We start from the raw sequence: 24,219 nt of genomic DNA, 5'->3' as shown, positions 1-24,219 counted from the left end.
TTCTAGCTGGAGGTGCTAAGAATATAACTATCTTCTGTGTGAAAAACATTTGCTGTCCAGCCAAGCTGAGGCCATGTCATTCATCTAAGAAGTTCTGTGTAAAGGAGTTTGCACTGTGGATCTGGCAGTTTTCACCATGCCAGTGAGAGATGCAAAGGAAAAAGAGGTTGAGGTAGTGTGGCAACTAATAAATCCAGACAAAATGATGAAAATCACCAAATCCCTATTCAGGGAGCAGCAGTTGCATTTCAGGTGACCTTGGGGAAGGGTTGTAGCTCAGTGGTAAAGCCAATGTTTCACATGCAAAAGATCGCAGGTTTGGCCCCTGGCATCTCCACTACCTCCACTGTTGGAGGCAGTGTGCCTTTGAATGCCAGTTGCTGGGAATCATAGGTGGAGAGAGCGCTGTTGCTCGCAGGTCCTGCTTGTGGGCTTCCTGTAATGGGTCTCCAGTTGACCACTGTCGTAACAGGACGTTGTCTAGATGGGCTTTTGGCATGAACCAGTAGCCAGGCTCTTCTATGTTCTTATCTTCAGTTAAGGCTGAAAAGGACTCCCTGCCTGAACTCTTGGAGAGCTGCTGCCAGTCAGCGTTGACAGTACTGAGCTAGATAGATCAGTGGTCTGATAGCTATCTATGATCTACACACATAACACTCACATTCGCACCACTCTTTCCGCCTGTGAATTGGGCATTCATTGGTTTTGGATAATTGGCTAAACGAAGTGAATCTGTGGTGTAACTTGTTTGGCCTTTTCTGTGTGCTTCCCTTGAATTTAATATGGACCTTCAGAACACAATTGTGGGTTTGAAATCTAATACACTGTCTCCATTCATCTTCTGTGGGGGAGAGGAAAGACTCAGAACTGTTCAACTTGCTGGGTGTGGGGATCAGTCAAAACTAGTACATTCAGATACATACATACACATACACACACCACAAATGAACAGATTCAACCATTTATTCTAAAGTGAGGCTTCCTAAACTTAATAGTCTGTCATATACAGTTGCAAATTGCTCACAGATTGTGCTTATTTGTTACAACAGGTGTGCATATCTGTGTCCTGCAATAGCCCCATAGTTTGCATCACTGCTGATGATTTTAGAATCAAAACGGGGCGACCCACAGACAATAGGGAAGTTCCAGCATATCCAGGGGAACCCCAAGGGAGGGCAGCTATAAAACAAGTACATCAGTAGTGGTGACCTTTCAGCTTGTGGGCTTAATTTGTCCCACTATGCCATTTTCCCCAAACCATGCCCACATGCTGTCAAGTGGGGCAGGGAAAGTGCACTCCTGGTTCTTCTTTTGCAATTGGGGATTGCTGATCAGTGCTCACAAAGAGCCTCTGAAGTTGTCCATTTGCAGGTGCAAACAGATTTTTCCTTTGCCGACAGCTTTGCCTGTCAAAAATGGCCCATGGAGGCTGGGCCAAGTGCTTGATCCGGTCCTCGGACTGAAAACGGTACCCCATACCTGATTTACAGAGTGTCCCCCTAAAAGGGAGCAAAAAACACCCCAAAACCATTAACTATGGGCTGTGCATGTGTGGCTTCCGTGGGGCCTGGAGAAGTGCACAAGTAGTCCGCTGCTTTCTCTTGTTACAATTTGTTTTGTTTAAGACACTTTCAAAAATGAGGCAGGCATCATCAGAAGATGGAAGCAGGAAATCGGTGGGATTATTAGAAATGGAAGGTGCAGCAGCTGAGGAGGCTGCTGGGAAAACACTGCAGTGAGCAACAGGACGAGTAAGGGGAAGAGGAACAAAAGGAGAGGGGAGGTAAAGACACAGAAAAGTCAGGGGTTGTGTAGGGCACACTTAAGAATTCAGTGCAACACTTCGGTGCAAGTCCCAAGTTGTTTCTCTTGTTTTTGTGACCTCAGTCTGTTGGTCTGGTTGGTTGGTATCCCTTCCTGTTAAAGACTAAGCGAATGCGTCTGTTTCAACGCATTCAGAGAGTGGATAATAGCTACTATTAAAAAAAATGTAAGAATGATGATACTATGTTATGGCAGTTTGTTTGTTTTTTAGCAAATAAAAGAATTTGTGAGCAAAGAAGTTGCAGAGTTCTTGAAGTTTGCCCAAAATGCTGCCAGAAGTTGTTCTAAAGATTACAATAACATCTCCGATGAGGTCTTGCTTTACACCAAGGTAATAATTGTAAAAAGGTTGGCTTGATGCTTTTTCAGGGTTAACAACAGTCATTTGAAAACTACATAGGAAAAAGAGGGTTTATTAGCTGAAAGAAGCTGTAAGATAAAAAATAAAAACTTTTTCTGAGGGAACCCATGCCCTTACTTCAAAATAACAATATAAACATTTAAGTTGTATACATCCATTAGTAGTAAATGCTGTATTTGAGAACTGATACACCACTGCAATGTAGCTATTTATTTTTTCTTGGACACTGTTGCGGAATACAGTATTACAACCATATTTTTTTTCCTCCAAGACATTTTTAAGATGTCGTATTGATTATGTGAAGAAGTATCCTGAATGTTACAATCTACATGAAATTACCAGTATCATGGGAGGAAAGTTTCACACAGAACTGACACTTAGATCCGAAAAATGCCTTCTTGCTTTGGTAAGATATACTTATAAAGGAAACTGCCTTATATCCGTTTAGGTCATTGGTCCACCTCCCTCAGTATTACTGATTAGCAGCAGCGCTCTAGAGTTTCAGGCAAGAGTCTTTCCCAACCCTGCTTGGAGATGACAGGGAATGATCCTGTGATGTCCACAGGTGCTCCACCACTGACCAGTGGCAGGCAGAGCATTTTCTATGACAGTTCTGGAACTGAGCCTGGGCACCACTGTTTATTGTCAGACAGTTTAAGTGTATGATCTTAAAAGAAACATTCTCTATTTACTTGGAAGCCAAGCCCAAAGGGTTAATTCTCTTTTTTCCTTCTAGGGAAAGGTGAGCATCATTAAGCGATTCTTTCCAAAACTGCCTGCATCAATACAGTTGCCTGTTAATCATAAAAAGGAGTTGGACGTTGCAACTCCAGAGCAGAGAGCTTCGATGCTGCACAGTGTAAGTAAATGGTTTGCAGAGGGTGCCAATCAGCAGAACTATGACCACACAAACCTCTCCATGGTAGTGGAGGTTGTGAGCCAGCTGTTTTTAGTAGCTTGTGCCTAGCTAGTCAGGAATGGCGCTTGTTAAGGCTACTGCAGTTTAAGAAAAGGAAGAATGGAGACAGACAAGTGTTTTAATTGGAGTTGGATTGAAAGACCAGAAGAAGCAGAAAAAGAAAATGTGTGCAGTTGAGTAAACTATTGAAGTACTAGTGGGAGACTTCTCACAGTGTGTTACACTAGTGTTTTGCGTCCATAAAAGTATATTTGGCATTTTAATAAATACCTTGACTTCTACTTTAGAAACGGGGCTCCTTCCCCCTTCCCTTCCTTCTTTGATCTAACAGTATTTTTCCCTCCTGGATCAAATATTTTTTCAGAACGTGATTAGTGGTATGCCATGTTGTTTTCATTCTAATTTCCTTTTTCTTGTCTCATTTTTTTTTGTTTTAATAAAGGATGTTAGTACAGATCCAAATGCTGAAAAACTTGCAGTGAAATACTGTCCTCAGGTGGTGCTAACTAGTGAGTCGTTATTTACGTTGTTGAACAATCATGGTCTGGACTACAGTGAACAGTGGGAACTTCCTGTTTCTGTGAAAATCATCTCTGCTGAAGGTATGTATACATACATACATATATATATGCGTGTGTGTGTGTGTGTGTTTGCGCATGTGCACCCACACACACCGGAAAGAGATTTTTGAGCCAAAGGTGCTTGTTTTCTGGCACATACGTTATAAATTACCGTATATTCCAGCGTGTAAGACGACTGGGCGTATAAGCGACCCCCAACTTTTCCAGTTAAAATATAGAGTTTGGGATATACTCGCCGTATAAGACTACCCCTGCTTATGACATGCAGGTACTTAGCAGGAAAACTGTCACTTATAAACTTATAAATATTAATATTTGGATTGTCCAGTTGTTTTGTTTTTGTGCCTAGGAATTACCACCAAAAACTGGGGAAAGATGTGAGAAATATTTTTTTAAAAGCAACATTAAATGCCTAGACTCTAGTTTCCAACACTATGGGGTATTTATTGATTGATTAAGAGAATTTATATCCTGCCCTTTTGCTGTTAAAAACAGAGCTCAGCACAGCTTACAAATATAGTAAAAACAATAAAAATACACAATCAGAGAAAAACAAGCCAAAATGTTAGGAAAAGGAGTCTTTCACACCACATGCTGTTCTAAATACTGTTGCAGCAAGTTTTACAAGTTCCTCCAGTATTCCACTGGTGCAGGCACTCAGACATTCAAAGTACTGTATGTTTCTTAGGTTTTATAAAAGCAGAGCTTTGCTTAACTCAAAATTTCTTCTCCCTTTGATAACCACATCTACACAGGTTCCACCTCCATACTCAAAATGAAACTGAGCCTGGAAATGTACAACAACCCCACACATACCTTGCTAATTCGATTATCAATGCCAGGATGTCTGTCTTATCGACTACTCTCCTGCTCCCCACACACACACACACACACACACACCGGGCATCATGAAAGACCCAGTCCTGGGCTCAGAAAGAAAATAAATATCTGGTCCTCTTCAAAGTATTGATAAGGCTCTTGTTTTAATTGAAATAATAATTATAAATTCTTGTTCTTATCACTAATGGGAGTTAATTATCTTGCATATGCTGCTGTTGCTTCTATGGCTGTAACGGAGTGAGGTTAAAGATAAGTGAAATGCAAATAGGAAAAAAAAATACAGAAGGCAGTAACACTGTCCTAAATGTAATACCATACCAACCACAACAAGATTCCTATAAGGCAAAAAACTAAGCATCTCACAACCAGTCAGGATTCCTAACCAAAAACCAAAAATATGATAAACGAAGAAATATTTATATAAGCATAACTATCAAATATATTTATTATTTACACAAACTGTAAAGATATTTATAGTGCAATCCTAAATTTATTTATTCAGAAGCAAGTCCCAGCGTATTCAATGGGGCTTACTCAAACAGGGACAGAAATGCAACCTCAAGTGATAAGCAACTTCATTCACACAACCCAAAATTCCGAATCATGCCACTTTACACTGTTTTGCAACTGTTTATACTTGTTTTTATGGTTATTGGATTTTAAATGGCTTTATTTCTTGTTGTGAGCTGCCTTGGTTTCCAACCCTACCTCACAGGGGTGTTGGAAAGACTCCATACACACATGCACACACTGCAGATGTATAAATACATACAGCCCATATAATAGTTTATTGTCAAACCAATTGGTCATTGCAGAAAAATCAGTATTAGTTTTTAAAAAAATCAGTATTAGTTTCCTACAGAATAAAAACTGCAATACCTAAGTAAGCCCTGCCTACTTGCTTTAAAATAGGACTGGGGGGGGGCAGAAAGAGAACACAAACACAATTCTTTTTTACATTCACTCCAAAGTCCCATTGATTTTCAGCACATTCATAATCATGTCTACTCAAAAGTAATTCCTACTGAATTCAATAGGATTTACTCTGGACATATGGGATTTACCCCCAAAAGCAACTATTGGGAAGGTTTTCAAAACACTGCCCAGGATCTGACTCCTACACACAACAGGGGGAAAAACTGAAATGTATATACCTACCCAATTTATGAGATTTTCAGATAAACAGGAGGGGAAACCACCATTTTCTGGCCTCGCAATGAGGTTTTGCAGACACTGCCACCAAACAAACACTTCACTGATTGGCTGAAATCCTGAACGGCCGGGGTTAAAGCTACGAAGTGCTATACAGTAGTTTAAAAAAAGATTTAACCGGAGGGGGGGTGCCTGACGTTTTTATATATATATCGAGAACCGCACCACCTAGAAACTTAATTTTTTTTTAAATGAAAGCTGAGAATCCGGGCCACCTAAGGGGCTAGCCGGGCACCGGGTGGCATGCTTAGAATCCGGGTAAGACCCGACTATCCGGGCAATATGGCAACCCTAATAAGATGACACCCGGCGTATAAGACGACCCCCGACTTTGGAGAAGATTTTCCAGGGTTAAAAAGTCGTCTTATACGCCGGAATATATGGTATGTGTTTTCATCCATATAACAGATACCAAATTAGAATACTATTACTCTGAAAACATTTACTGCTAGCCCTCTGAAAATACTGGTGTATGGATTTTGAACTGTACCGACTTACCTAGGGGTAAGTCCAATTGAACTCAGTGAGACTGACTTCTGGGTAGACATGTCCAGGGTTGCACTTTTGATCTCCTAAACTGCTTTGTGAAACAATGTGAAAATGTTTGTTAATAACTTCCAGAGGAAAGTTGATCTGTTGCAGGGAAAACAAGAGAGTCTTGTGGCATCTTAAAGACTAACACATTTATTAGCAAAGATCAGGAAAGGAAATTGCAAAGGAGAAGAAAACAGATGGAAGATATAGGGCAGATCCCTGAACCTGAACTAACATTTGCAGGAAGGGATTCTGAGGAACTAAGACAAATAGTGGTAACGAGAGAGGAAGTTCTAAGCTTAATGGACAATATAAAAACTGACAAATCACCGGGCCCGGATGGCATCCACCCGAGAGTTCTCGAAGAACTCAAATGTGAAATTGCTGATCTGCTAACTAAAATATGTAACTTGTCCCTCGGGTCCTCCTCCGTGCCTGAGGACTGGAAAGTGGCAAATGTAACGCCAATCTTCAAAAAGGGATCCAGAGGGGATCCCGGAAATTACAGGCCAGTTAGCTTAACTTCTGTCCCTGGAAAACTGGTAGAAAGTATTATTAAAGCTAGATTAACTAAGCACATAGAAGAACAAGCCTTGCTGAAGCAGAGCCAGCATGGCTTCTGCAAGGGAAAGTCCTGTCTCAGTAACCTATTAGAATTCTTTGAGAGTGTCAACAAGCATATAGATAGAGGTGATCCAGTGGACATAGTGTACTTAGACTTTCAAAAAGCGTTTGACAAGGTACCTCACCAAAGGCTTCTGAGGAAGCTTAGCAGTCATGGAATAAGAGGAGAGGTCCTCTTGTGGATAAGGAATTGGTTAAGAAGCAGAAAGCAGAGAGTAGGAATCAACGGACAGTTCTCCCAATGGAGGGCTGTAGAAAGTGGAGTCCCTCAAGGATCGGTATTGGGACCTGTACTTTTCAACTTGTTCATTAATGACCTAGAATTAGGAGTGAGCAGTGAAGTGGCCAAGTTTGCTGACGACACTAAATTGTTCAGGGTTGTTAAAACAAAAAGGGATTGCGAAGAGCTCCAAAAAGACCTCTCCAAACTGAGTGAATGGGCAGAAAAATGGCAAATGCAATTCAATATAAACAAGTGTAAAATTATGCATATTGGAGCAAACAATCTTAATTTCACATATACGCTCATGGGGTCTGAACTGGCGGTGACCAACCAGGAGAGAGACCTCGGGGTTGTAGTGGACAGCACGATGAAAATGTCGACCCAGTGTGCGGCAGCTGTGAAAAAGGCAAACTCCATGCTAGCAATAATTAGGAAAGGTATTGAAAATAAAACAGCCGATATCATAATGCCGTTGTATAAATCTATGGTGCGGCCGCATTTGGAATACTGTGTACAGTTCTGGTCGCCTCATCTCAAAAAGGATATTCTAGAGTTGGAAAAGGTTCAGAAGAGGGCAACCAGAATGATCAAGGGGATGGAGCGACTCCCTTACGAGGAAAGGTTGCAGCATTTGGGGCTTTTTAGTTTAGAGAAAAGGCGGGTCAGAGGAGACATGATAGAAGTGTATAAAATTATGCATGGCCTTGAGAAAGTGGATAGAGAAAAGTTCTTCTCCCTCTCTCATAATACTAGAACTCGTGGACATTCAAAGAAGCTGAATGTTGGAAGATTCAGGACAGACAAAAGGAAGTACTTCTTTACTCAGCGCATAGTTAAACTATGGAATTTGCTCCCACAAGATGCAGTAATGGCCACCAGCTTGGATGGCTTTAAAAGAAGATTAGACAAATTCATGGAGGACAGGGCTATCAATGGCTACTAGCCATGATGGCTGTGCTCTGCCACCCTAGTCAGAGGCAGCATGCTTCTGAAAACCAGTTGCCGGAAGCCTCAGGAGGGGAGAGTGTTCTTGCACTCGGGTCCTGCTTGCGGGCTTCCCCCAGGCACCTGGTTGGCCACTGTGAGAACAGGATGCTGGACTAGATGGGCCACTGGCCTGATCCAGCAGGCTCTTCTTATGTTCTTATGTTCTTAGATACATTTATATATAGAAAGAGGTAGATATATTTCAAAATCTAGATTGCATCCTTATTATTATTTACAATACTAACAGTGTCCAGACACATAGTGCAACAACTAATATTGACTTCTGGTGGTGTTTTTCTGCTCCTTGCCCCCCCCCAAAAAAACACACATTTCCCCTATTTGATAAAGATAGTTTCTGTGCATCCTGCATAACCTTTTGCAGTAAGGCTGGTGAGGAGTTGAGGGAAGTGTTTTTATATAGGGGTTCTCCACCATCCCCTCATATTGTTTTAATTGAAAAGGCTGTTAAAATAATGGTGAAAATGCTTATGAAAAGCATAATAAAACAATGAATCGAGGTGTTATTGGGAGGGAATCACATTTCTCAGCTGATTAATGCCTTTCAGATGTTGCTTTAATCAAAGGGCATGGTGCTACTGGAAAGTGAAAATGCATTTTTCTCTTTAAAGGTCTCAAGCCAGTCAAAGTTGTGTATGTTGATCCCCCTCTCCCAAAGAAAGAGATGACAGTGAGAGAGAAGAACCATATTTTCCATGAATTTCTGGCCGATTTCCACATGACGAAAAAATCACATGTTTTGGCACATGATGTAATACTGGACAAGCCACCAACAAGATCTGTGAGCCCTTGTTTTATGCTTACCTAGTTTTATTGAGCATGTGGCTTTTTTGCAAATTATGAAACTTTACTGGACATCTTGTGTTCCCTGACTTTTGCATAGAATTTGTTATCTGGTGCAGAATCTCAGTTCTTGATAACCTCAGGTTTTATATTTGGGGTGGTGGTGGCTCTAGTCTTCAAAGGTTGGAAGAATACATTTGGAAAAAGTACAGAACATCACCTTGGTACAGCACTTCCAGATTGCACACCTGCCTAGAGGTCTGTTTTGCCAGGGTCTACCCCTTACTCTTCCTTTTGGTTTCCCTTGCATTGTGCAGAACAAACGTGGCCCTTCTTGCGTTAAGCTCCATGGATAGTTTGGATCTCTGCAGATCCTTAACTTGCAGCCCACCTTAGAATTCTAGTATTCTGGGAGCAAACTGTGTTTTGCCCTTTGTGGTACCCCATAGGCTCACTGGAAGCTGTCTTATACTGTTAGATCTTAGTCCATCTAAGTCAGTGCAGTCAACACTGATTGGCAGCAGCTGTCCAGGGTTTTAGACAGGAATCTTTCCCAGCCTCCAGGGATCAGACCTGGGACATTTTGCATGCAAAGCATTTCCACTGAGTTATAACTCTTGCCTTGTGCCTCGTATAATTTCTTGTCAAATTCTCCTATCCATAATTTCTGTTCTTGCCACAAATTCCTTTGTTGGCAGAAAAATAAATTGCAGCCTTCTAAATTATCAGAAACTGAACTATTGAATCTCAACACAAGGATGCACCAATTTCTTTTTAATTTGTGCTGTTTATATCCTGCCTTTCCTCCAAGAATCTCAAGGGGGCATATATGGTTTTCCATCTCCGTTTTATCTTCACAGCAACCCTGTCAGGCTAAGTTAGGCTAAAGGCATCCAGTAAGCTCCAGAGCTGATTGTGGATTTGAACCTGGATCTCCCTCCAGTGTTCTCTAACCACTACACACCACTCACTGCCATGCAGTCAATAAAGATATGCCTATTCTGACAATAAAATGTGGCTTTTCTTGATGACGAATGTAGGCACATACGTTTTTATGACGTTAATACTTTATCCTCTCTTCAAGAAGCACAGGGCAGTGTATTAGTTACCCAATTTTTTCTGTGTGACAACTCTGTGAGGTACGTTAAGTGTGCAATCTGGGTTACCCAGTGAGCTTCCTGACTGAGGGTAGTTTTGAACATAGGTCTTCACAGTCCAAGTACACCACTCTGCCCACTTTTAGTACTGGCTCTTAAATATCAATACTTTCATTTTTGTGCCATAATGACAGAATGTGAGACAAAGTTAGAACAATTAGCTAATCCATGCATCCTGCAAGAACTTGTTTACTGGGTTTGAAAATGCTCGAATTTTTCCCCACTTTCAACATATATGTATACCTGGTTATCACTTCCATTTTCCTTGTTTTGACCCATATGAGATGTAACAATCCCAGTCTAACAAACTACAGTTTATTAGAACACGCATTGTACCCACATGCTCACTTCTCTCCTTCCCAATTTTCTTCTCTTGTGTGCCTTAATTTAATACTATGTGCAAACTCGGATATGGTGGTTTATTCTCCTGAGTACAAGCCTGGATCCGATTCTGGTTTGCAGTCAGAGATTAAGCCACAGTTTCCCAGTTCAGGTGTAACTGGAACTTGTTAATTAACCCGACATGTTTTCTGTTATGACATGCTAAAGGAATGAGAGGAAAGAGTAGGTGGGCACAATGCTAATTCTCAGTCTGTTAAACCATGGCTTATTAGATTGAGATTGTTCCATCTGAGCCTGACCACTGAAACATTTTGATGCAGAGATATCAAATATGAGTTAATTAGTAAAAAATATGTTTCTCTAATGCTTCAGATAATATATGTTGAGCAGATCATTTTGTTCCATTTCAAGGATGGCTCACTGGGGACACCACTTGAAACTTTCCAAGGGAGACTGATGCAAGTATCTGACTCTGTGGATCTAGACTTTGAGACTGATGTGACGGAACTAGAGACTTTTGCCACTGTATCTAAGCATTTGCATAGTTCAAAATCAGAGAACGTTCCTGCAAAACCTGCCATTTTATCTCAGGTTTTATCACAGCATCTGAAAATAGAGAAAGCACCAGTGTTAAACATGAACAGTGGCACAAGATTCCAAACATCCAACTCTGTAGGTGTAGACTTTGATACCAATGTCTCAGAAGTGATATCTAAGCTTTCTAAACCAGAGAGCGCTCCTACAAAACCTGCTAATGTGTCTGAAATCTTATCTAAGCACCTGAAAATGGAAAAAGAGTCGGTATGGGATGTAAATAGCGGTGTTGGAGAAGGAAGGAGAAAAGCTGCTGAACAGAGGGCAGAATTTAGCACTGAGCAGAATTTTAATAAGGCTCCAATATCTAGTAGTGGTGTCTTGGGTTTGGACTGTAAAGAAAATGCATCAGTTACAGGCTCTAAATTGATGGAACTTGAACCAGATGACAAAAGAGTTGCTGTTGTCAAAGAAGACACTCTGGACAATAATACCTTTTTAACTTCAGATAAAAAAGAAAACTTCAAAGGAGAAGCTGATGTAGCCAAAGATGCCAGCTCATCTGTTCTGTCCTGCTGTAGTGACGCTGAAGAAGAATCTTTGATAATTGACACAGAATATAGAAATGATGCTGACTGTGAATCAAGTGTGATCACTACTGACCAACACTCTGAAGAAGACACTCATGAGTCTCCTTGCTGTAAACAACCCCTCTCAGAAAAACTGGCCGATCTTTCAAATATTTCAGTTCAAGAAATGACTGCACCCCAAAAAACTCGTAAACGATTGTCTAAAGAATTTGATCCTGTTGGGCAGATTTTGAAACTGCAAACTGAACTTCTCAGGCCACCTTCTCCAAACCTTCAACAGCAGCCGCAGGTAAACTCTGAAATAAATTTGAATCCTGCACCAAGCCTGGGACACCCACCATCAAAAGTGTCTTCTGCTATGGAGCCCAGGCAAAGTACCACTGCAGATACTGGCAACTTGCCCAAGGTTACCTGGACATCCTTCTTCCAGGGATCTCAAAAAGGTGAGTCTTTTGATGGCTGTGCCAACGGTGTTTTTTTTTTAGTGTGCAGTTGGACACAAAATGTGGAGTTAGAAAAAAATTGTGCATTTGTAAAGCTGATAATGTGCCATTGGAAAAGTTGGGGAGGATTAGATGCATTAGGCATTTGTGTTTATTAAGCACTTTTAAATGACAAGCAATGTCAATGATGGCTTGTACACAAATTATATAAGGGTAGAATATGCTCAGTTTCCATGCTTAAAACAAACTTCCTATACCACATTAAAACACCTTCTTCTTTTGGGCTGGAATCTCCTCCTCTTCACCTTCATCTTTAGGCAGGTAACACTGTCAGATCCTTGTAAACACCCTTAAAAGGACTTCTTTTTGCAACTATTACTGAACTAAGGCAAATTCATAAATGAATCTTTGCTATATAGTGGATATGAACTACTGACTTTTGTGGAGAAATCACCACTGATAGAGAGGCTGTAAGTAAAGAGCAAAACACACTTTTTGTGTGTTCTGTGTGTTTTTTTTGTGTAGGGTATCTTACAAGCAATTTGTGCAGTTGGAAAATCTATTTAAAAAAAACCCTGGGCTGTGCTAACAAGAATGTGGTATCTAATTGGGCAAGACACCATGGAAGTCTCAGTGCCATACAATTCCTTCTGCGACATCCTAGCCAGCCACTGGTAGTGTTTGGAGTATCGGACTAGGACCTGGGAGACCGGGATTTGAATCCCCACTCAGCCATGAAGCTCACTGGGTGTCCTTGGGCCAGTCACTGCCTCTTAGCCGAAACTACTTCCCAGGCTTGTTGTGGGGATTAAATAGGGAAGGGGAGAACCATGTACACCACCTTGAGCTCCTTAGAGAAAAGGTGGGATATAAATGCAATAAACAAACAAACTTTCTTCCTTGAGGTTAAATCCAGTATACCCATTATTCAGACAACATTCTTAAATTTTATGGGGCAGAAAAGACACCTTTTAAATGAGTACAGTCTTGTGATACGGTGAGGTAGTGTCTGACTGCCTTTTTGCTCTCTCTTTTGGAAAGAGACGCCGCTTTGGGATGCAACCGAAGATCGATCGAAATACGAACCTCCTCAGCAGGGCAATCTTATCTACAAGCTGTTCACCCTGGATGACCTGCTGCTGCTGGTACGCTGTGCATTGCAGAAAGTAGAACAGAGGCCAAAGAATAAGAAAGCTAAAGTCAAGAAGGTAAGCTTTTGTGTTCGGTTGCGCTCATGTTTTTCCAGACATGTATGAAAAAACATGGGGTTTTTTTCTTTGAGTCAATTCACTGGCCACCACCTTGGTCAGCAGCTAGTTTTGCCAGATTTTGACCCACTTTGAGAAGGCTTTGGCATTGCTCCAGCTCCCACCCCAGCTTCCTCTCACCATAGCTGCAGCTCCCTCTGGATCTCTCCTAACTCTAGGCTAGCAACTAAGAGGCCTGTTTTGGCTCAGTTGCTGACCTGTGCACTATTCTAGGATGGAGATAAGAGTGTGAGCCGCACTTCATACACAAAAGCAGGGGACGAGGACCCCAAAACTGCCTGTGCTACTTCTTTCCAGCGCCTCAGCCTAGCCTGTTTCTGTGTCATGCATTAATTGCCTCAAGGGTCCAGTCACAAATACAGCCTTATAATTCTGTGATTGAAGGTAATGATGAAATGGTTGCTTTTCTTGCTTGATAGTTACTGATAATGTTGTTTAGCATATTTATGTTTGGAAGTGCAGTTTCTTACAGTGCTATATGAGACCCTTGCAGGTGGAGCACGTGGTCCAACTTAACATACCAAATAACAGTGTTGTAGAGGAACGCCACCAGTGTTGTTTGATCACATAAGCATAGACCTTTATTGTCATTGCTGTGCCAACTAAGTAAATTGATGAGGAACCTCCCAAGAAAATTGGAGGCTCCTCCATTCCGTCTAGGGCTCTGTGAACAATAACATGGGTGGGCCTACATAAACAATGAAATTTGCTGCTTGAAGATGCTGTTAGATCCATGCCTTACTTTAGATGCTCGGATGCCATCTGTAGGTATGAAGCGCCATTCACCAGCCAAGGTTGCTCCTTGACAGAGATAGCCCTGGCTACTGTTAGCCACACCCTGGTAGCATCCTGGTTGCAGAAAGATTGCAACACATTCTATACAGGGCTGCCTTTGAGTTCCTTATGCTTCAAAATGTAGACTATAGGAGCTAGACTAACCAAAACTGGTATTTTCCTGCTGTCTGAGATTCTTTTAGCTGGAGATGCTAGGGACTGAACTGGAGGCCTTGTACAATCCAAAGTCCAGTCTATAAAACCCCAAAACCTTAGTAATCATATGAAGAATTTGCACTGAAAAGTTCTCAGTTTCAGAAATCGGCAACGTTGTGTCACTTTTGGCTGTGGTCACATTGCTTGTAGTCATGAGATATGAACCCTACTTCTTCTAATGCCGTGTGGCGACATGTAAGGGGGAGGGCTTACAGACTAAAGAATTTGGAAAGGTATACATTAGGGGAAATGTTATCATTACTCTGCAGAAAATTAGTTACGTGAACAATACTTACCAGTTTGTGAGGATTTATCTGTTGCATCAGAATGTATCAGTCCCCTTTTTCTGAACTCCTAAAGGTGGCAGCATTGCACTTCCAAATTTGTAGAATACCCCATGCATGCAAGTCTAGGTGAAAATCTTTTAGTCGAATACAAAGGCAGATGGTATAATCAATATCCTTAGTCACTGCCTATCCACACCAAGCTTTTCCAGTTTGTGTAGAATACACCATATCCTTAATCCCTTTCAGAGCCATTGCGTATATGCAAAACTGAAACAATCAGCCCTTTTATCAGGATAACCTAGGATGCGGAAACGCACCAGTACATGGTGCAGTTGTCTCCTCAAGGCAATGTTGGTTTGGCAGTGGCAATTATTGCTGTCTCCCTCAAGAGAATACAGAATAGGTATAGAAACAGGTATTTTACCTGTTTCTTCATTTACCCCAACACTACAGGACTGTAGGGAGGCAGACTGTGGCCTCTGCCAGGTTACCTAAAGCCACAGAGAGACTGCACCCCAAGCGTCCCAGGAAGAACTTCATGGCATTTTCTTTTTTCTTTCGTTCTTTAGTTTGTGAGGCTGCGGTCAGGAACTGTCTCATCTTTTAATAACCATACATTGCTTAGAAAAAACGAGGAGGAGGAGGAGGAGGATTTAGTCATTTTCCTTGCAAAGCAACTTACAACAATAAAATTAAAACAAATTATAACAAACCCATGAAAACAACAAACACAACCTAAAAACAGATCAGTACAAATCAAGACAGGTCTTGCAAGACCTTCCACATTAAAAGAAGTCATTGATACCTAAAGCCTTTCAATTTAGGGGCCAAAAGCCCCGGTAAAAAGGACAATTTTTGTCTGGCACTTAAAAATTGATAGTGATGGTGCCAGGCATACCTCCCTGGGAAGAGCATTCCACTAGCAGGGAGCCATCACTGAAAAGGCCTGTTCTCGTGCTGCCATCCTTTGAATCTCCCTTCAGAGGTGGCACACAGAGAAGGGCCTCAGGTGAAAAATGGAGTGTCCAGGTTGGTACATGTAAGGAGAGGCAGTCCTTGAGATATTGGGGTCCTGAGCCGCATGGCTTTATAGGTCAAAACCAGCACATTGAATTGAGCCTGGAAACTAATTGGCAACCAGTGCAGTAATGCCAAAATATATGGTCTGACTGTCCTGTGCTGGTTAACAATGTGGCTGCCAAATTCTGCACCAGCTACAGTTTCTGAACCATCTTCAAAGGCAGCCCCATGTATAATGCATTGCAGTAACAACCCTAGAGGTTACCAGAGATAGACAACTGAAATTAGGCTGCAGCTGGGCCACCAGTTGAAGCTGATGAAAGGACTCTGTGCCGCTGAGGCCTCTTGAGCCTCAAGTGACAGTAATGGATCCAGAAGTACCCCCAAGCTACATACTTGCTCCTTCAGAGGGAATGTAACCCCATCCAGAGCAGGCCATGCCCCATTTATCAGGTCTAGGGAACCACCCACTAACAGTCTTGCCTGGATTAAGCTTCAGTTTATTGACTGTCATCCAATCTATTACCAAGGCAAGGCATCAATCTAGCACATCCACTGCCACATCTGTGGATGTAAAGGAGAAGTAGAGCTGTGTGTCATCAGCATGTTGATGAACGCCAGATGACTCCACTCAGCAATTTCATGTAGTTGTTAAAAAGCATGGGGGATAAAATTGAACACTGTGAAACCCCATATTGAAGTCTCCATAGGGCTGAACAGTAGTCCCCAAGTAGCACCCTTTGAAAGTGACCATCCAAGTAGGACTGGAACCACCACGGAGCAGTGCCACCCACCCCCAACTCAGATAGTTGTTCCAGAAGAATACCATGGTGTCGAAAGTCGCTGAGAGGTTAAGGAGGATTAAGAGGGATGCACTCCCCCTAACTCTCTCCTGACAGAGGTCATCATACAGGGTAACCAAGGCAGTTTCTGTGCCAAAACCAGGATTAAACCCCAATTGAAATGTATCTAAAAATCAATTTCATCCAAGAGAGCCTGGATCTGGCCTGCAACCAGCAATGTAAGATAGAAATGTAAAATAATGATTGAATTCTGTTCAGATCCTGACTTGTAAAATAAGATCATAAGAAGGACCTGCTGGATTTTAGTAATATTTTAATCGTACAAGGTAGCCCATCTAGTCCAGCATCCTGTTCACACAATGGCCAACCAGATGCTCATGGGAAGCCTGCAAGCAAGAGCACTTTCCCTTCCTGTGGCTTCCAGCATTTGGTATTTGGAAGCATTCTGCCTTTGGACGCAAAGCACAGCCATCATGGCTAGTAGCTGTTGATAGCATTTTCCGCCATGAATTTGTCTAATCCTCTTTTAAATCCATCCACGTTGGTGGTCATCACTGCCTCTTGTAGGACTGACTTCCATAAATTAACTATGTGCTCTGTGAAGAAGTACTTTCTTTTATCTGTCTCGCATCTTCCAACGTTTAGGTTCATTGGATGCCCGTGAGTTCTTGTTTGATGCGAGAAGGAAAAAAAGTTTCTGTATCCACTTTCTCCATTCCATGCATAATTTTATATACTTCTATCATGTCGCCTCATACTTGCCTTTTATCTAAACGAAAAAGCCCAAATGCTCCAGCCTTTCCTCAGGAGAGTTGCTCCATCCCCTTGATCGTTCTGGATGCCCTTTTGTGAACGTTTTCCAACTCTACAATATCCTTTTCAAGGTGAGATGACCAGAACTATACACAGTATTCCAAATGTAGCTGCACCATAGATTTGTAAAATGGCATTATCATATCAGCCGTTTTATTTTCAATAACTTTCCTAATGATCCCTAGCATGGAATTTGCCTTTTTCACAGCTGCTGCATGCTGGATCAACATCTTCACTGAGCTGTCCGTTAAGACCCCAAGGTCTTGTTCCTGGTCAGTCATCGCCAGTTCAGATTAAATTAAGTTTTTTTGCACCAGTATGCATAACTTTACACTTGTTCACATTGAATTGCATTTGCCATTTTACTGCCCATTCACTCAGTTTGGAAAGGTCCTTTTGGAGCTCTTTGCAATCCCTTTTTGTTTTAACAACCCTGAACAATTTAGTATCATCAGGAAATTTGGCCACTTCACTGCTCACCCCTAACTCTAGGTCCTTGATGTCCCAACACAGTTACCACTTACCACATGTGGCAAAATGGCTATTGACCTGTGGCATATTGGTGCTTGAGTTCTACCATGTACCAGTTCAAAAAGGTGTCACTCTACCCTTAACAATCATAGATTTGTGCTTGGGTCCTATACACTTTTATGACTTTGAAAAGTACAGAATTCTTTTTGAATCCATGCAAGTTCCATTTCACTTTGACATCTACAATTCTCAACTATCAGAAGAGGTTGTGAGGCTTCTTTCTTTGGAGAGGCACCGTTTTCAGAAGGATGTGATTTTACTTTAAAGCACTCAGCATTTGCAAGTTGATTTAGTCATGATGTGGACTCGTTAAATCAAAATGAGTTTGTGGTTCTGAATGCAGTTATTCCAAGCTCTTTTCAATTTTTGGTTCAACATGGCTCTGTGATTTAACTTTTCCTTTGGTGAAATCAAAATATACTGTAGGTCACAGATATTGGACAAAGATTTGGAGGTGGAGTTGTGATGTATTCTGGCTGATTTTATGCCTGATTACCTGCCACTACTTAATAATAATATATGTCAGATATTTTGCTAATTCTCTCAGTAAAAAATTCAAAACATTATTGTGTATTTTTCTACCCTCAAAACAGTTAATTTTTTTTGTTATGTGGCAGAAATGTTCACACATTCACCACAGTTTCGGCAAATATGAAAAAAAATGTTGGACACCACTGATCTAGATCATCTAGCAGCACGTTAAAAAGCATAGGTCCCAATACCGATCCTTGGAGGACTCCACTTTCTACGTCCCTCCATTGGGAGAACTGTCTGCTTATCCCTACTCTCTGCTTTCTGTTTCGTAGCCAGTTCCTGATCCACAAGAGGACCTCTTATCTTATTCCATGACTGCTAAGCTTACTCAGGAGTCTCTGGTGACGTACTTTGTTGAAAGCTTTTTGAAAGTCCAAGTACACTATGTTCACTGGATCACCTTTATCTATATGCTTGTTAACGCTCTCAAAGAACTCTTAATAGATTAGCAAGACAGGACTTATCCTTGCAGAAGCCATGCTGTTTTTTGCTTTAGCAAAGCTTGTTCTTCTAAAATGATCTGCTTTGGCTTGGACTGCTTCAGAGGTTGTCTAATACAGATGAGTCCAGATCAGGATTTCATGTTGTAAAAAGCAAAACTCTGTCTCCCCATCTCTATAGGGAATTTTTTAAATGGCTACACCTTCTTTACTTTTTGGCAGAATTGGATAACATTTGCAGGCATAGTAGCTCCATGTGAGTGGGTAAAACTTGTAAAACAGCAATACCATCCCTCCAGTCACTCCTTCTCCACTGTCCTTACAGAACTTGGGGAGGTGTAACTATTTTAAAGAGATAAACAGGCTGAGGCCATGAGTTCTCTGGGATCTCCAAAATTCCTGAGCTATCTCTAAGGCTTCAGGACCAGCGTGATTCAGTTCAGGGTGCCTTGCAGAACATCCTCTTCACATTGGATGAGCCCTGAAGTGGCTCAAGTCAGGATCACAGGATTTGTCCAAACTGAATATTATTTATTAATTAAGTTTATATCCTGCTCTTTTGTCCCTTTGGGCCTAGGGCAGCAAACAACAAGTGATAAAACAATAAAATCATATTTGTCATGAGCCCCACAGTTCCACCAGGGTCTGGACTGGAGTGGCAGTGTATGACAGATGAGGAGGCAGAGGAGTTGAGTGAGCTGGAGCCAGCCAGGAGTTGAGGAGGATGAAGATGAGGACCCCGCTCCTTTGCCTCAGATTGCTGGGGAGGGGGAGCCAGAGGCATCAGCTGTCGTTCCCGGAGCTGGACATGCCACTGGAGGCCAAGGGAGCCATCAAACTTATGGGAGAGATGGAAGAGCGGGAGGAGGAGACGTTGCCCGGGGCAGATCATTGTTCTGTGACCAAGGACTTGGTCCCTCTTTCGTTGGCACAAGCACTTTATAGTGCCCACCTCCGAGCGTAGTCTTCCCACATGGAGTGAGAGTCCCGCAAGTGAGCTCATAAAACCTTGCTCTTTTAAGGGCAGGAAGGATGTGGAGACTTGTCAAGACATCTTTGTTGTTACCTCCCAGTCCAGATCCTGTTCTCAGACTCTTGAATACCACTCCCAGGGTCCTCCTGAGACCCTTGCAGAACCTCCTGTGCTGAGCTTTCCCGAATATCTATTACTTGAAATAAAAGCCCTGTTTTGGGATGGGAGTCAGGACAGTCTTAAACAATTCCAATACAGATGCAGACTGAGAAAGAGCTCTACTTAAAAGGCTTGTTGGAAGATCTTCAGTAGGCACCCAAAAGACAGCACCTGTCTAATGTTTAAGGATAGGGAATTCCAAGGTGCCTGATTTCTGTATTGTGTGGAACGAACGCCCTGATGAGTGGGTATCTGCAGGAGCCCCTCACCTGCAAACCACAGTGGTTGACTGGGCATACAAGGGACAAGACAGTCTTTTGTTTTTCCTGGTCCAAAGTTATATATGGCTTTATACATCAAAACCAGCATTTCGCTCGATAGGTAATTGGCAACCAGTGCAATTCTTTCAACAGTGGGGTAACGTGTTGGCGGTGTGCAGGTGAACCACCACACTTGCACCAGCTGCAGCTTCCAGACCAACCTCAAGGGCAGCCCCACACAGAGTTCATTGCAGTAATCCAGGCTGGAGGTTACCAGCACAAGAACAGTGGTCCCACTATCCAAAGTTGATAAAAGGCAGTCCTAGCAACTGAGGTCATCTGGGTCTCTCATGACAGTGACGGATCCAGGAGCACCCCTGGGTGCATATTCTGGAGCCAGAACAGGCACCTATAATGTCGTTGTCATCATCATCATCGTCCTGCCTTTCAGAGTAAAACATTGGGCCTGCTCTGTATTCAAGGTGCAAGAATATGGAAGCAGTCTGATTTACACAGAACATTTCATCACGCAGCAGCTCCTCTGCTATATAGAACAAAGGCAATTGCAAGTATTTATAATCAGTTCTGCTAGGTCACTTCTTAATTGCAAAATTCTAGCCTGCTATAGATGGTAAAGTGACCCAGCAGAGAGTTACCAACAACTTTCATTGAAAGTTTTACTTCCACCTTGATCCCAGCTAAGGGGCTTTATGAGGACACTTGCTTCTTCACACATGTGTACCTCTAGCTGAAGAGGAAGTTGTGTACACATACACACATGAACAACTGGGTGCTCTGATGTGATGTGAAAGCCAAAAAATCTACCAATCAGCTTTTCTGGGGGAGAGAGAGATTAATTAAGTTCTGTTCCCACCAAACAACTGACCAGCAAGATTTCCGCTTCATTAAAAAAAAAATACATCCATGCAGCCCCTTCCATTGTATTAGATCCCAAAAAATTGGCTTGGGATGAAGTATTTTATCGTTCTTCCAGACTTACGTACAGTGCATGGATAGCTTGAAACCCTGCATATTCCAGTGCCTGCAAAATAAAGTTAATCACCCAGAAGATACTCCCTTTGCTACTTTGCATCTTAAAATAGTTTTCAAAGTGAGGGAAGATTCCATGAGCGCCAGACCTGGTCCCAGATAAGTCCAGGTTCAGTCTGGCAGTAAATCAGATTTACATTTTGGTTATTTACTAAATGTACAGACGAAAAATATTTTAACCAGGTGGAAACATGGTTGTTTTGCAGCACTTTCCTGTTTATGTATTGCCAAAGCTGGAATATCAAGCCTTCTATGGTGTAGAAGCATTAACTGAAGGTGAAATATGTCGGTTGTGGACGGAGAGTTTGTTACATTCCAGCAGTTCATTTGCAGTTGGTAAGTTCATTTCTGCTTAACCAGAACTTGATTCATTCCAGAACTTGATTCATTCCATGTTAATATTTTTTGCACATGCATATAAAGATACCGTAATACCTCACATTAACGTACTCAATGGGACCAGAGCGAGTACATAAACTGAAAATGTCCTTAAAGTGAAGCACTACTTTTTAAAACTTTTTTTCCCTCTCCTTCATGCGGAGCCTCAAAGCCCCACGCTAAAGCCTCTGCTGCTGCACTGCCGTGCCTCCCAGCTGATTGCGATTGCGCCTCCCAGCTGATCTGCAGTGGCGTGATCGCATCTATTTCCACCCCCACATGCTAAAGCCTCTGCTGCTGCGCTGCCGCGCCTACCCCTAACCCTGTAAGTGGTTTGCTAGCTGTGTTTCTGGAGAAATACAGGCATATGGAGCATGTACGTTATAGCGAGGCGAAGTTAAGTGAAGCGACGTTAAGCAGGGTATGGCTGTATTATGATTTCCTGTTATAAGATTTCCTCTCAGCCGATTTTTCATGCAGTCGTCAGTTGAGAGTTGGCACAGAAATATGTTGTTCACAGGTTTTTTCCTAAGATAATGGCAGCTGAAGATTCTGCTATGTAACTAACTCATAAGGCATGCATATGGAATTCACGGCCACAAAGGTGTGGTGATGGCCGCAGGCATATATGGCCTTTTAGAGGGATTAGAAGAATCCAGGGATCATTGGTCTTTTAGCTGTGATAGCAAAAAGGAGCCTCTATAGTGAGAAGCAGTCTACCTCTTGAAGCTTCTAAACCGAGCAAAGCTTCATGCACTGCTTGTGAATGTTCAGAAGTAGCTAGTTGCTGTTGGAAACAGAACTGATCCCAGCAGATTATTCTTAAGTAACAGAGTTGAGAAGAAAAATAGAATAACGCCTTTTTCTGATTTTAGCAGAAGAGAATATGAACGACTGTTTAAGAACTGAACATGAGTGATATTAATCCTTTCATGATTGTAACCCAACAAAGCTAGCTGTTTGGAGTGATGGAGGTAGAGAGAATCTATTCTTGATAGTTAGCACCCTTTCAAAATATACTTGTTCACTGCTAACTATCCATTACTCTTCTTTGCACTGCTAAGATCAATAGAAGACTGGGTGAGAACAATTACTGTCTCTCCTAGCTGTCCAGAGCAGTTGATACTATAAGATGTGCTGTCTTGGAAATAATGAAATCTTTGCAGTTGGCTCTGGGAATTAGGGAAGAAGAAGAAGTCGCTTTCCTTGCAAAGCAACCCAAAGCAACTTACAACAATAAGATTAAAACCAATTACAACAAACCCATTAGAACAATAAACGCAACCTAGCAACAGATCAGTACAAATAAAGATAGGCCTTGCAAGACATACCCTAAGTCCCCATCCCAACAGCACAATTTTCATTAGACTAACCTTGAGATTTTTGAGAGCTAAACCGAATCCATTTTATCTCAGCGGTAGAGCATCTGCTTTTCATGCAGAAGGCCTGTCTGATGCCTAGCTTCTCCAGGTAGGGCTGGGAGAGAGCCCTGCCTGAAATCCTGGAGAGCCGCTGCCAGTCCGTGTAGACAGTACTGAGCTAGATGGACCAAGGGTCTGAATTAATACAAGGCAGCTTCCTATTTTCCTAATTTCACAAATAGGAAGTGTTGGGTTGTTTGTTTTCCTTTGTTTAATGGTGCTATATTTTATCATTTATGGGTGCTCTGGGTCGAAGACAAGGTTAAAAAAATCCAGAAATAGTTAAACTTAAAAGCTTTTTTAAAAAAAATGTTTTTAAAGTTGTTTTGTTTCGGTGTATTTTAGGATCTGTTTTTATGATTTTGATGTGTTGTTAGCGCTTCTGTTTGCTGCCCTGGGCTCCTGCTGGGAGGAAAGGCGGGATATAAATCAAATAAATAAACCTCACATCATGGAAATGCTTCTCTGAAGGTAGTTGAGTTACTGATGAAATACGCAGACTGAAGATGCCCCACCTCTTCCACGATGGCTCATAGGGGTTTCTTGTTCAGGGGGATCAAAGTTTAAAAGTAAACCAACAAGAAAAAACTCTTAATATTTTGCCCTTATTGTGCAACCAGTAATGGCTTATGACTGATAGTTTGCTGTCAGGAAATTAACACATGCTTGGAGTTGATAGCAGTATGTTGAATAAAATGTTTATCTAAAGTTTACCTAACTTCAGAGCACATTGTTGGCAAAGCACACGCAGCATGGTTTGAAAGGTGTTCCACACCTAGAGGGTCAACTGTATTTCAAACAAAGCACAATACAGATTCAAGGCTAGATTTGTTTGTAGGTGAGTGAAAGAAAATTGAAATAAGTAACTCTCCTAACCCTTGCCATCTCTATGTACATAGTCACATCCTTTAAAGATACTGGTAGCAGAGACAGTGGCCAAAACAAATCTTGAGTTCAAGTTTATTACTACTCTAGAGACTTCCACATTTCAAAAAGCAAACATTTGATTCTGTACATCCATGCAAGTAAGGACGGGGTACACAAAACTCCAGAAAAACCTAAAAATAATACAGTTTATTGTTAAAAATGTAACAGAACAACCAGTACCCATTAATAACTGAACAATTCAGAGTAACAATATTGCTGTGATCAGAGGAGTTGTTGCTTTGTTGTTGTTTTAATTTGTTTATTAAGTTTTTCACATAATTCAGCAAGCCCCTTCAGGGCTGTGGAGTCGGTACGTCAAACCTTTGACTCCGACTCCTCTATTTTTCTACTGTCTGACTCCGACTCCTTCATAAATGGCAAATGTATATCGAT

The 24,219-nt window shown here is 41.8% G+C and overlaps 1 protein-coding gene across 9 annotated transcripts in view; it reads left to right on the top strand.

Moving 5' to 3' along the window:
- ICE2 (interactor of little elongation complex ELL subunit 2) overlaps positions 1-24,219 on the top strand; it is a 75,506-nt gene that overhangs the window by 16,995 nt on the left and 34,292 nt on the right. For all 9 annotated transcript variants that reach the window (XR_009758940.1, XR_009758941.1, XR_009758942.1 and 6 more), the window contains exons 4-11: positions 2,036-2,155; positions 2,457-2,591; positions 2,922-3,044; positions 3,547-3,706; positions 8,735-8,904; positions 10,817-11,972; positions 13,014-13,180; positions 21,307-21,436. Coding sequence is in view for 6 of the 9 variants with exons in the window: in XM_061595054.1 (XP_061451038.1) it covers positions 2,036-2,155; positions 2,457-2,591; positions 2,922-3,044; positions 3,547-3,706; positions 8,735-8,904; positions 10,817-11,972; positions 13,014-13,180; positions 21,307-21,436 (2,161 nt within the window). In the remaining 3 variants the exon portion in view is untranslated. The remainder of the gene's footprint in view (positions 1-2,035; positions 2,156-2,456; positions 2,592-2,921; positions 3,045-3,546; positions 3,707-8,734; positions 8,905-10,816; positions 11,973-13,013; positions 13,181-21,306; positions 21,437-24,219) is intronic.

Source organism: Rhineura floridana, chromosome 14, assembly GCF_030035675.1.
Source record: "Rhineura floridana isolate rRhiFlo1 chromosome 14, rRhiFlo1.hap2, whole genome shotgun sequence".
NCBI lineage: Eukaryota > Metazoa > Chordata > Lepidosauria > Squamata > Rhineuridae > Rhineura > Rhineura floridana.
This window is presented reverse-complemented; position numbering and strand designations above follow the sequence as displayed.